Raw genomic sequence first — 12,776 nt, forward strand, 5'->3', positions numbered from 1 at the left:
TGTTCTTAGACTTATTGTTTATATAGTTGTCAAGAACAGTAAAATTGAATGAAAATTTCCCTTCCAAGATCACTGGTTCTTATTTTCACCATTTAGTGAGTATTTTTGCCAGTTTTTCTAAGAAATCGGGTGTTTTAGAGTCCCACAGCCTTAAAATGTTCTTAACTCGTCCTTAACATTTTAGCCATTGAAGCCTTATGTTCTTATAATATATTGTTCTTATAAAATAACAAGATTTGGTAGTCAAGAACAGTAAAATTTAATGAAAATTTCCCTTCCAAGACCACCGGTTATTTCCCCGTACATTTCTTAGAAAGGGGAACCCATCTGCTTCCATATGTATGCATAATCTGTTTATTACATGTTACATGTGAAAGCTCATGTGGCGACACAGAAGGAGATCTCATGTTAGAGAAATATAGAACGAATTGTGTTGTTTTTTATTGCAAATCAGTAAAAATAGTAGAAGCTACCATTATTAATGATACAGTGTCTTAAAAGATTTTCAAACAAGCAAATACCTTTTTCAAAGAAGAAAAAGTCTGTCAGGTATATTGGATTACTTAAAAATACAGTATCGGTGAAAAGATATAAACGTAAACAAAGCTGTGTTGAATTCGAAAGAATTGAAAATTGAAAAACAAACTTTGAACAGAGGATAACATAAAGTTTCAAGAAACATAAACTTCAAAAAATGAAGGATCAAAATATATTACGATTGACGGTGACTTGTATCATACAGATAGTATTTTATGCGTTGCTCACATGGCAAGCTTTTGTCAATGTGAATGCAAGTGAAAACGATGGGAAATATTCGGCTAGAAAGTTAGCCATTTCTTGGACAGTGATTGGAATTTTCATTTGGTGTGGGATACACTGGTTAATTGTCAAATTAGGGTGAGCATATAATCTATTCTCCTTCAAAATTATTCAACATAGTGTGCAGAGGGGTCCAGCAAAATAGCCCCCAAAATAGCCCCAACTTTCACAAAGCAAAATATCAAAGAAATTTAGCATGAAAATTCTCAATAAATTTATTGCGCCGCATTTAAAAACTTCTTCAAGAGGATTAAAACCTTCCCCACAGCAGCGATTTTTAACATAATTTAAAATATCTTCACCCTATCATTTCTGCCCCCAGTTCTATTACACAACACTCAGCCCCCCCCCAAGCAAGCTAGCCCCTAGTATTTTTTGAAAAATACAGCCCCCAATCAAGCAAAAATGGTTTAGCACCCCCTAAGCTCAGGGGGGAGGGTGCATTCTATGTTCAATCAAAGAATCAACCTTGAGGACTAAAAGGGGAGGGGTGTCTGGACAAATGTTACAGCCCAGCTGGCTGTACACCCCATCTAACGTTATATGGACGTTGTGAACGTTAGATGAACGTTAAAACAACGTTGATCACCAGCTGGGAGGTATGTGGTTTCGTCATTTGTGCCTTTTTGACCTTTCATACCTTCGATTATGTTCTTAAGTTTAATTAACTCTTAATTTTAGTCTGAAATGTTCTTAAAATGTTCTTAAAATGTTCTTAATTTCACCATTTTGTAAGTATTCCTGTGCAATTTACTAAGAAAATTGGTGTTTCAGATTCCGCATAGCCTTAAAATGTTCTTAACTTAATTGTTGTTAATATTTTTGCCGTCGAAGCTTTATGTCCTGATATAGTTTGATCTTATAAAATAACGTGTAAATTGTATATTTCCAGGGATAAAGGGACAAAGAGGTTCTACATCCACAAAGTCAACTTGTCGAATTTTGGTTTCATTTTGGCAAGTTTTGTTCAGTATGGAATCGCATTGCATTACTCGCACTTGAATGCTAACGAATCTTTAAAGGCGCATGAAACTGCTGACGGAACACAAAGAACAAGTTGTGTGGTAAAGCCTTTACATTTCTAAACTATTGTTTATATGTATACAGAGATGTATATAAGTTTTTATACATCCAAAACTTTTGAAGCCTTTTTGAGTATTCTCAACTTTTTTATTTTGCAATTTTGCTATTTTTTCCATCTCCACTGAATCCTTCTGACTTGAAAACGATAAAATTCAAATCCCCAGCTATGGGGAAATATAAGAATATCAATCCCTATCGAGTTTCAGTTCGTTATTTTCAACCCCCCCCCACTGGCTTGAAAAATCCTACCTGGCCTCGACCTCTAAGATACTACTAACAATAAATATATGACATTTTCCCCGTTTTCGTGTCCCCAGCGTCCAAGGTTGACCAAAGCCTCGGGTGAATCTGCAGCATTGTGTATTATTTCGAACTTTTCTTTATCGCAGACTTTGGAGGAAACTGGCAACACGGCTGCATTTCATGTTTTATTATGGACACTCCCAATGCTGGTCATTACAAACATGGTGTACCCATATCCAGAGGAAGATAAAATGAACACTCTCATAAATGGGTTTGCCATGTTAGACATTATAGATATGGCCGTGCTGATGTTCGGAGATGTTGGATGTTTCATAGACTATGGCTCAGTCGGGCTTATTTTTCTTCTACACCGCTTTGTTAATATCTGCTTTCATAACAACATCATATTCAGGCTTGGAACAGCAAAAAGGAAAAGAAGAATCATACAAAAAAGCAGATCGAGTGACAACTTGCTTGAGTTTGGTTTTCAATGATCTGTTGTTTTTGTTTTTGAGAATTACCACAATGGCAAAGGAAGGTCATGCATATTTTGGAGTAATCTTCGTCTGTAAAGAAGTTTTGAGCGCTGGCATAAGATTGTTTTTATTGTGCATTAAAAGCCGGGAAGATTAAAATGACATTCTCGTGAGAATCAGAATATATTCGACTTATGTTAAACTGAGCAATATTGTGCAGAGAGAACTACACTTTCTGGCTATCATTCTCCAAGAAAACCGACACTTTTCAGTATCTTTGCAACGATCATTTTTGCCAAATTATGGCTAGAATTATATGCTAATCAAAATATACATACATACTTTAGAGCTTTTTTAAAAGGCTCTTTTTAGAAAAAAATATTTACAGTCGGAAATAAAAAATTTGAAAAAAAATTAAAGGCTTTATGATACATCATCAAAAATATGTTCATAAAATCTCTACTCCCCTTTGAAAATCTACTTCATCCTTACGTACCCCTACTTTTATAAGGCCTTCATTTCCTACCCCCACTCCCTTTGAGTGATTTTATAGGGAGGCTTTTAAGATGAGGGGTCACACTATTTTAGAATTATGTTTCTATTTGATCATGAAATCCAGCCGAGGGGGGAGGGTTCTACCCTTGCCCACTGACGGGGTGTTCCTTTGAGGTCCAAAAAATGACCCTACGTTGGACACATTTTTTGAAAAATCTTGCCATAATTTGCCAAAATGTGACCCTGAATGGGAATAAAGTTCCCTAATTTTCTAAAAATGTTCTACTTTTTCTCCCAAAATTTCCAAAAAAGGTACCCTATAAAGAGAGTTTGATTTTTCTCTTTTAGTGTTTTTGCGACCCTACCTAGGACTGGTAGAGGTGAAAAAAGGTACCCTAAGCAGCGGTAAAATGTTCGTTAGGGGCATGTCCCCCAGTACGTAATTTTGCTGACTTCATCAATATGTGCTTTTCGATACGGCAAGCGGGAATAGTATTAGTATCGGGGCCTGTCTCCCCCGTACCCCCTTTTTGCCAGAGTAAGACCCCCCACCCCCAGGGGAGCCATTAGCAAGGCCTCTATATTATTCTGAAAATATCTATTAGGTCTTGCACCACCGAAGTTAAAAATGAGAAAGAAAAGTCTATGTTCTTTTCCTATTTACCGCCCCCCCCCCGTTACTGAAACTAAAAGAGCGGGCGTTGATGGATATATGATGTTTATATAAGTTACATCTTAGTATTTCATTAGCCCTTTGAGTGTCTTCCTATTTTTAGATAGGGGAAACATCTATGGCAGGGGGGGCTTTATAACATTTCGTGCATTTTGGGGAGGCTCAAAATGGGACCCCCTGCTAATTTTTTTATTGCAATTGCATATTTTGTATTTCTTAGCAGAAAAGACAAGTTAAAAAATGAGCTTTGAAAAGCAGAATTGAGAGCCTTTTAAAAGACTTCATGCATCCTTTATAGGGTAGAGCTGATAAGGCCTTTATCATCAGCAAAATCTGTTAGATGAACAACAGGCTAAAATCTAACAGTATCCTAGGCTTGTTCATTAGCATTGTTCTCAAATTGTTTTTATTTTTCGACATTTTTTATCCTTATTGTTCATAAAACATTGCTGTTCTTAAAAAAAGTGGAACAATTTTCCAGGCAATTGAGTCTGCATGGCTCCAAAGGAGTCAATAAAGAATTCCGTAGGGAATTTCTCTTCTGTCCACTACCATGATAAATTTTTGTTTGGGGTCATGTACCGAAATTCGACAACACCAGACCCACTGTGACCCCTTCCCACTGGAAAAATTGGCCAAAATATCGTCCCTGGTGGGAAATTAGCCTCCAATTTTTGTCCCAACTGAAAATAATCAAATAAGCCAATCCTCTCTACAAACTATTTTGCATATCTTTCCTATCATCAGTGAATTTTTTGACTTGAAAACAAAATAATTGAAATCCCAAGCCATAAAAAATATGGGAATATCAATCCCCATCGAATTTCAGTCCGTTATTTTTATCCCCACTGGCTGAATAAATCCTACCGGGTCTGTGGATATTCATTATGTTGTTATAGTTGTCAAGAGCGATACCAAGAACCATTTGGAAATTCCCTGCCAGTGTCATAGGCAATTTCCCTGTTTAATATTTACACAATGACTATTTTTACTAATACGTTAATATTCATGTTTTTGTCTGCTTATCAAGAATGGTTTAGGAAAATTCATGCAATGACACAAGACTATAAAAGTATATAAAAAGAAACTCGAGAGTTTTGACCAAAAAGGCTAGGTAAACGACAGAGTAATTTTTGAAGAAATTATTACATAAAAAAAGATGAGAGGAAAGAATTTATTACGCTTGGTTGTGCAGAGAGGTCAAGACTTTCTGGCCATCACCCTCAAGAAAACCAACACTTTTCGGTAGCTTCGCAACGATTATTTTTGCCGAATTATGGCTAGTATTATATGCTAATCCAAATAATACATACATACTTTAGAGCTTTTTTAAAAGGCTCTTTTTAGAAAAAATTATTTACTGTTGGAAATAAAACTTTTGAAAAAAAAATAAATTTTTGAAGAAATTATTACATAAAAAAAGATGAGAGGAAAGAATTTATTACGTTTGGTTGGTACATGCGTACCACGAATGATTTTTTATGCCCTGCTTACACATGGCAGTCTTTTATTAACGTAGATGCAAATGAACGAGAAGGTAAAGATGTATCACGCATATTTGTCATTTCTTGGGCTGTGGTTGGAGCTGTCATATGGCTCGGTTTACATTGGCTCATTGTCAAACAAGGGTAAGGGCGATGTCGAGATCTTTTTTAATATTAGAAAATTTACAGAGATAAGGAGTACGGGAGTAGTGTTATTTGATGGGTTAAGTCTAAAGGAACTGTACACAAAACCCTGGACCGAATTAGGACCCCCCTCGTATATTAATTTTGAAAATATTTACAGCTATTTCGCTCTAAATAGCAAAGTTTTAGTCTATAAAGCGACCGTAGTACAGTGGTAGAGCATCCGGCTACGGTTCGCAAGGTTGTGGGTTCAACCCCCAAGCCGGGTCATACCAAAGATTCCCAAAATGGTACTTGATGCCTCTCTGCTTGATGCTCAGCAACTAAGAGAAGGATCAAGGGTAAGTGGAGAAATCCAGGGAGAAAGAGTGGCGCCCTCCCCTACCTTCGGGTAGATAGCTATCGAAACAGGAGCCTTCGGGTCGCCTCCGACTGCGGTCGCAGACTTACTTACTTACTTACTTAGTCTATAAAGAGGCACAATTTCCAACTCCCCCCAGTAAAAGGGCCTGTAATAGGTCCAACCGTTTATTAAAATTTGAAATTTTTTCACCCCCCCCCCCGTATATTAGGCACCAGAGAGTACAGACAAACTCTGTACTAATTAATAAACAGTAGATTTTAACTTTTGTGATTTTAGTAGTGAATTGGTTTACTGTTTTAAAGGTTTATATTTCCTTGCGGTTATTATTTTCTTATCCAGAGACGATACACGTAATCGCTACTTGACGTTTTGCATCCATAAAGTCAACTTGTCCAATTTTGCATTTATCCTGGCATGTTTTGTGCAGTATGGAATCGCATTGCATTATTCGCACTTGAATGCTAACGATTCTTTGAAAGCACAAAATGTTACAATTGCAAGACAAAGATCAGAATGTGTGGTAAGATACCTTCTTATCGGTCCTTTTTACGCCGGCACTCTTATTACGCCACAGCCTAATTTTGGGCTTACGCCACTTAGGGCCGTTAATAACGCCAAAATTTGTAAAAATGGCTACTTATGCTTCAAATTAGTAAATAATGACTAAAATTTACATTAAAATGTAATTTTTCAGTAGTAAACTTATGAAAATCTATCAAAAATCACCGATTTTTAAATATATTAATTATTTCACTGAAGTTTATGGAGTAAAACAAACATTGGATATTTTTCGTCTTCGAATCATACCTAAAATCCTTTAAAGTGAGAAATAACGATAAACATTTTTAACGTCGGCCCTTATTACGCCACGAGCCCAAAAATAACGCCAATAAGGGCCGGTGTAAAAATGGCCGATAAAAGGTACTTCATTTTCACGCCACCGAGTCTCAAACAAATGATTAAATCGTAATTCGCAAACTTTTCGAATTCAATAAGACCACGGGGGCGAGGGCGCTTAGGTGAAATGAGTGTCTTTATTATTTTATTCATAAATCTCTCACGAAGATACAAAAACCGTAATAAAGCGGAAATAGAGTCTCTGACAGGGAATATAAAAAATTGGCCCCCTAACAGGGAAATAATATTTGTAATTCAGACCAAAGTTCGAAGATTTTAGCTGAAATTTGGCTCTCAAAGGCGGTTGTCAATACGTTAAAGGAACGAAATTTTCTAAATTCGGTGTTTCACAGGGTCAATTTCCGAACTTTGGCTCGGACATTGTCACCTCGCTAACCTGGTGCCCTCCTCGGTCCCAGGAGGCCGATAAGATATTGACCATTAAAGACTTCATCGGCTAATCATTTGTATGCTTTCTTAATCGATTCTCAACATCGATAACAATCGATTAGATCGCAGGTAATCAAGATTCTTAAAACTCGATTAGCAATCGATTATCGAGTCTTATCGATAAGTGATCCATCGATAAAAATCGACTAGGTGAGGCTAATAACATGACTTTCGAACCTTTTTCTCACGTCCTTTATAGACTTTGGAAGAAACTGGCAACACTAATGCATTCCATATTTTATTATGGACACTCCCAATGTTGGTCATCACAAACATGATGTACCCATATCCAGATGAGAAGGAAATGAGTACACTAATCACTGGGTTCTCTATGCTGGACATTATAGATATGGCAGAGCTGATGTTTGGAGATGTTGGTTGTTTCCAAAATTATGGCTCAGTTTGGTTATTTTTCTTCTACACCGCTTTGCTAATGTCTGCTTTCATAACAACTTCGTATTCAGGCTTGGAACAAGAAAAATATTATTACGACATGGCAGATCGAGTGACAACTTGCTTGAGTTTGGTTTTCAATGACCTGTTGTTTTGGTGTTTGAGAATCACCACAATGGTAAAAGAAGGTCATGCATATTTTGGAGTGATTTTCGTTGGCAAGGAATCGATGAGTAGCATCTTGCGAATCATTTTGCTGCGTATTAAACAGCGGTGAATGCAACAAAGAGACACACCAATAAATAACAAACTTCCTGCTTGTAATCAAATTTTTAACAAATTTTAATTTTTAAACAATTACACGTTTATTTTATAAGAACAAACTATATACCTATATATATATTGTCTGCGCCACAATTAGTTTTATGGCGTGAGATGCTAGGCAATTCGATCCGCCTAACCAGGGTGCAGTATGCAGTGCTGACGAGTCCTAATAAGGACGAAATGCATATGCTGCTCTGCCACCCAAATCTCCTGAAAGAAGATAGTTGGACAGAAATTCTTTGAATTTCTTCACATATATATCTTGCTAGTTCGAACTTGAACTGTAAATATAATTTGTTCGAATTATAGAGAGATTCGAATTATAGAAAGAATTTTACGTAGGTTTTTTCTTGATTGGGACTGAGAATTAGTTCGAATTATGGAAAGATTCGAATAATAGAAGTTCGAATTAATGAGAGTCCACTGAGGCTTTGGTGGCCAAAATGTTAAGAGCGAGTTAAGAACATTTTAAGGCTTTGCAGACTCTAAAACACCCGATTTCTTAGGAAAATGGACAAAAATAGGAACATGTTAAGAACATTTTTAGGCTTAAAACTCAAAAAGTTAAGAACATCAGAAGGTTTAATATAATTTTGGATGTTCTTATAAAAAAAACATGTATACCCTCAACTTTTTTCAATTGCTAATTATCTTTGAACTCGAATTTCGTGTAGTAGTTCCAATCATAATAAACACAAGAGCACGTGCCAACTTTCACAAACGTTTATTTTAAAGACCAGTTAAAATTTATACATAATTGTAAAGCCAGGCCAATTTAATTTGTTGTTTACGGGCCAAGCTACCAAAAAACGAAGGTCGGTTGGCGAAAAAACAAAAATAAAAGTAGAATTTCATCCATGAAATCTCCTAAAAGGCAGAAACAACTACATCTTTACAAAAATAAAAAGACACAAAAGCTCGAATACACGGATAAAATGAAAAATTTAACATAAAATTTTCAAAACCGTGGAAAAACTATTTAAAGTTTGAAAAATTTGGCAGTCTGTAAAACAATCAAAATAAAAATTTACTACTAAAATCAATTTTATTTTCATTTCGATTTTTAGAGTTTCAGAATCGGTCGGGCCCGTAAAAAACAACTAATCAAATTGGTCTCGCCTAATAATAATTTATTTTGTAACTTTTGGTTACATTACATTAATTTATTTCAAAATTTCTGAAATTTCTTAATCAAGTCTTTATGATTAAAAAATTTACAAGTGTAACAGCCCTCTTTTAAAGAAAATAAACCAGCCGAGGCTGGAAGGTCAGCCAATAGAGCTTAGCTAGATAGCTTTAATAAGTGGGTTAACAGATGTAAGAGATGTACTGAAACAGAGTAGACTAAAAATGTTGAATAATGTACAAAATGTGAAACATTTGATAACTTGATTTAAAATTATTTAAAACAAGCCTGAGAGCTCCTCCAACCCCCCCCCCCCCCCCACGAGAAGATCACAGTACACTTCTCTTTAGCATTGTAGCACTGTTTCTATGACATCAAACAATTAAGCTGTAGTTCATTACTATAAAATAAAAGAGAAACATAGTGTAATTAAACTTTTTGTTAATTTCATTCCAGTCAGTTATGATACATTTTTTCTGTTGGATGTAGAGTGACAATATCCATATCTTATCTAGAAATAATAAATAAGAAAATTGCCAAAACGTCAGAACCAAAATAAAGACTTGAATAAAGATATCCATCAAATATACATAGAAACTGTACTTTTTGTTTTACTTGATAAAACTCCAATAACACTTTAAACTAACAAGCTACAAACTTTAAGTCACAATAGTAGAGGGCATTTTGTAAAATCGCTCGACTGTTTTGTTAGAAGCACTTGTTATACATTTTTGGAAAGCTAAGGGGTAGGGGAATCGAAATTACTATGTTTCCAATTTTTTTTCGGACACTTTGGTGTGATTTTCGGAAAAATATGACGGTCTCAGGCAAAATTATAGGGTTAAAAATTAATGATAATTTTAGGTCGAGAAAACGGAGACCTGTTGTATAAAAATTAGGATTAGAGATATATGAGGCCCCCCCAGCGGACCCTAAATTCACGCATTCACGCAAAAATTTTTCGCAATTCACGCATTCACGCAAGTTTTTCTCGAAATTCACGCAAACCCGATTTTTTGGGAAATCGGGGAAATTTTCGGAAAAATCGGGGAAATTGTCAAACATTTCTACACATTTGGGTGAAAAGCCAGTTTGCAGAGTCTGAATTATCAGAGAAGTCGTTTGTTTTTTGTTAAGTAGTCGAGAGTGGGGTAGACGTTAGACATTGCAATCTACTATAAATGGTAGAATGCCCTCGTATACGAGGCGCCCCAGCGGAACCAAAATGGCAAGGCTGCTACACTCGAGATTTTTCGACCGGATCTGGTCATGCACTTGAGAAAAACTTAACTCAGTAGTGATTTTTTTCCTGTACACCTGACTATAAGCACATTAGCTTAAAGCGCTACGTAAGTTTTTAACTTTAATCACATGCCATCACGCAAAATATTTTATTCTTCTAACATGTCACTGTCGTTTAGAAAAGGTGAAACTTCTCCAGTTAAGGTAACGCGATAGTAAGTGAAAAGATATGCGCTGCATGCGAATTTTTATACAAAAAATATCTTAATCATTATCAATAATAGGTCAAACAAACTCCTGGGTGACACCATAATGCTTAGCTAAGAGGTAAGGAGGCGCAACCATGGTTTGCGCAGAGAGGAAATTTTTTGCATTTCTGTCACCTCGCGGTTGGCTAAAAATACCATCTTTAACACCATTGAAAAAGAATGTAGTCTAAATTCGTTAAGAGGCGAGGTACGATCGCTTGATAGTTTGCGGTTTGAGGTAAAAGGATGAACATTTGTTGCGAGCGAAGCGAGCAAACAAAAATTTTAAAAAGAATAGTTTTAATCAGGGCTCGCGTCTTGATTTCCTAACGTGGAGGGGCCGAAAACATAGTGACTAAGGGAGGCGCAACCATGGTTTGCGCCGACAGGGAAAATTTCTATTTTCACACTCTGATGTGCTTAAATACGACTCCATTTCAGACTGATTTTGCCAAGAAATGAGGTTCTCAAAAGTCTGCATCATGGGTATTAAATATTTCTTTGAATTAAAAATTTGTGGTGAGGCCTGACTAAACTATACATGTTTTTTTTTTATAAGCAAGTGTCTACCCCTACATCAGGCTCGCATTATGCTTAGCATTCTATTGTTCTCAAACAATAGAGCCATTGTTTAGTGACCAAAAACTGAGCCTGCATATGTTTATAAACGTTATGCTTATAAAAAAAAAAATATGTACTGCACTCGACTTTTGGCGAGTGCTGCACTCAAAATCTCGAACAAACGTGCCACGTTCTGCAAACTGGGTGAAAAGGGAAATTCCCCGAGTTCACGTAAAAAACAGGGCAGATTCCCGCATTCAACGCAATAGAAAATGGATTTTCACGTTCACGCAAGTTTTTTTAATTCACGCATTCACGCAATTTTTTTTCAATTTTCACGCATTCACGCAACCAAAAAAGCCCATTCACGCATTCACGCAAACCGCTAGGGGGCCCCATATATTGCAAGTATAGGTGATTTCAGTACCTATCTCGAGATATTGAGCTTCAAAAAGCGCAAAAACTGGACAAAATAGCTGTTTCTGGCTGAAAAACACGGTTTTCAAGGGTTAATATCTCGATTTAGGTACAGAAATTACCTATACTTGCAATATATCTCTAATCTTAATTTTTTGAAAGCTTCCAAATAATATACAACAGGTCTCCGTTTTCTCGAGCTAAAATTTTCATTAACTTTTAACCCTATGACTTTTGCCTGAGACCGTCATATTTGTCCGAAAATCACACCAAAGTGTCCGAAAAAAAATTGGAAACATAGTAATTTCGATTCCCCTACCCCTTAGGTTTCCAAAAATGTATAACAAGTGCTTCTAACAAAACAGTCAAGCGTTTCCAAAAAATCGAACAAAATTCCCCCTACTACAAAGCGCAAACTCCAGAAAAACACAATTTGCATCAAAAACTTAGCAAAACGTAGTTCATATTTATAACATTTCAACAGGAACTGTATTTTGGTAGAGTTGGTCAAATTACAAAAACCATTTGTCAGTTGTCTGCAAAACCAATGAGGTACGTAAAAACTGACTGCTATTCAGTCAAAGCCAAAATTTGGCAAGGCCAGAAAAACATAATTTGCATCCAGTCTGCGTATAAATTTTGTAGTTTTGTACCGTCAAGTTACACAACATGCACACAACCATCTTGAAGACTTTGCTGGTGGCAAATGATAATCGAAAGCAAAACTTAAAATTCATAACTATGCAGGGAAGCTCATTTTTCCCCCATTTTGCTTTAAACTCCCTTTTGATTGGTCTATGAATTTGGGCGATCGCTTTACCGCCTTGGTGGAATAAACACACAACCATAATAAATAAATTCAACAGGGCAGCGGAATAGCAATTAATTATCGCCGTTCATTCCATTCCATCATTCAGTCAAAACGTGCGCCAAGGTTTAATTTGGATCAGTCCACACGGATTCCCTTTCAACAAGATGTAGCTGCTTCTTAAAAGAAAAATATTTTCGACCGACCGACCGAATGACCCCCACTTTTTAAAGTAGAAATGACGGGAACCAAACAATTTTTTGCGATTCGCCTTATCAACTTATACCACGTCCAAACCAACAAGTCCAAAAAAGCACGATTGCATCAGTCTTTATCAAATTTAGACAGTAGCTGTACTTTTGTAAACTTTATCAAATTCCAATAACATTATAACACCATCAATCCCACCTAGAGGCAAACAAGAAAAATATGTTTTTATTGCAAAAACTAATAAAAAGCAGCAATAGAAAGTATCAGAAAATTCAACATAAACAAAAACTTGAGCAAACGGCTTTAAACCTTCAAAAGA

At 36.1% G+C, this 12,776-nt stretch overlaps 2 protein-coding genes and 1 long non-coding RNA gene across 4 annotated transcripts in view; 2 read left to right on the plus strand and 1 right to left on the minus strand.

The window, feature by feature from the left end:
* Positions 1-12,776, minus strand: part of LOC136806070 (kinesin-like protein KIF3A) — a 58,788-nt gene that overhangs the window by 23,435 nt on the left and 22,577 nt on the right. The window lies entirely within an intron of this gene.
* Positions 373-3,060, plus strand: LOC136806068 (uncharacterized). The gene is made up of 3 exons (XR_010846515.1): positions 373-897; positions 1,712-1,883; positions 2,292-3,060. It is a non-coding gene; the product is annotated as an uncharacterized lncRNA (long non-coding RNA).
* LOC136806087 (uncharacterized) lies at positions 5,248-7,911 on the plus strand. The gene is made up of 3 exons (XM_067062658.1): positions 5,248-5,417; positions 6,121-6,301; positions 7,328-7,911. The coding sequence occupies exons 1-3, from the start codon at positions 5,248-5,250 to the stop codon at positions 7,796-7,798; spliced, it is 822 nt and encodes a 273-aa protein (XP_066918759.1). The 3' UTR covers positions 7,799-7,911.

Source organism: Clytia hemisphaerica, unplaced genomic scaffold (assembly GCF_902728285.1).
Source record: "Clytia hemisphaerica strain Z4C2 unplaced genomic scaffold, Clytia hemisphaerica genome assembly, whole genome shotgun sequence".
Taxonomy (NCBI): Eukaryota; Metazoa; Cnidaria; class Hydrozoa; order Leptothecata; family Clytiidae; genus Clytia; species Clytia hemisphaerica.

Excerpts from the sequence above, each read along its gene's own strand:
- LOC136806087 (XM_067062658.1), top strand. The coding sequence starts at position 5,248 with ATGCGTACCACGAATGATTTTTTATGCCCTGCTTACACATGGCAGTCT. Across the intron at positions 5,418-6,120 it reads TGGCTCATTGTCAAACAAGG|AGACGATACACGTAATCGCT; the intron begins GTAAGGGCGATG and ends TTTCTTATCCAG. Across the intron at positions 6,302-7,327 it reads GACAAAGATCAGAATGTGTG|ACTTTGGAAGAAACTGGCAA; the intron begins GTAAGATACCTT and ends CGTCCTTTATAG.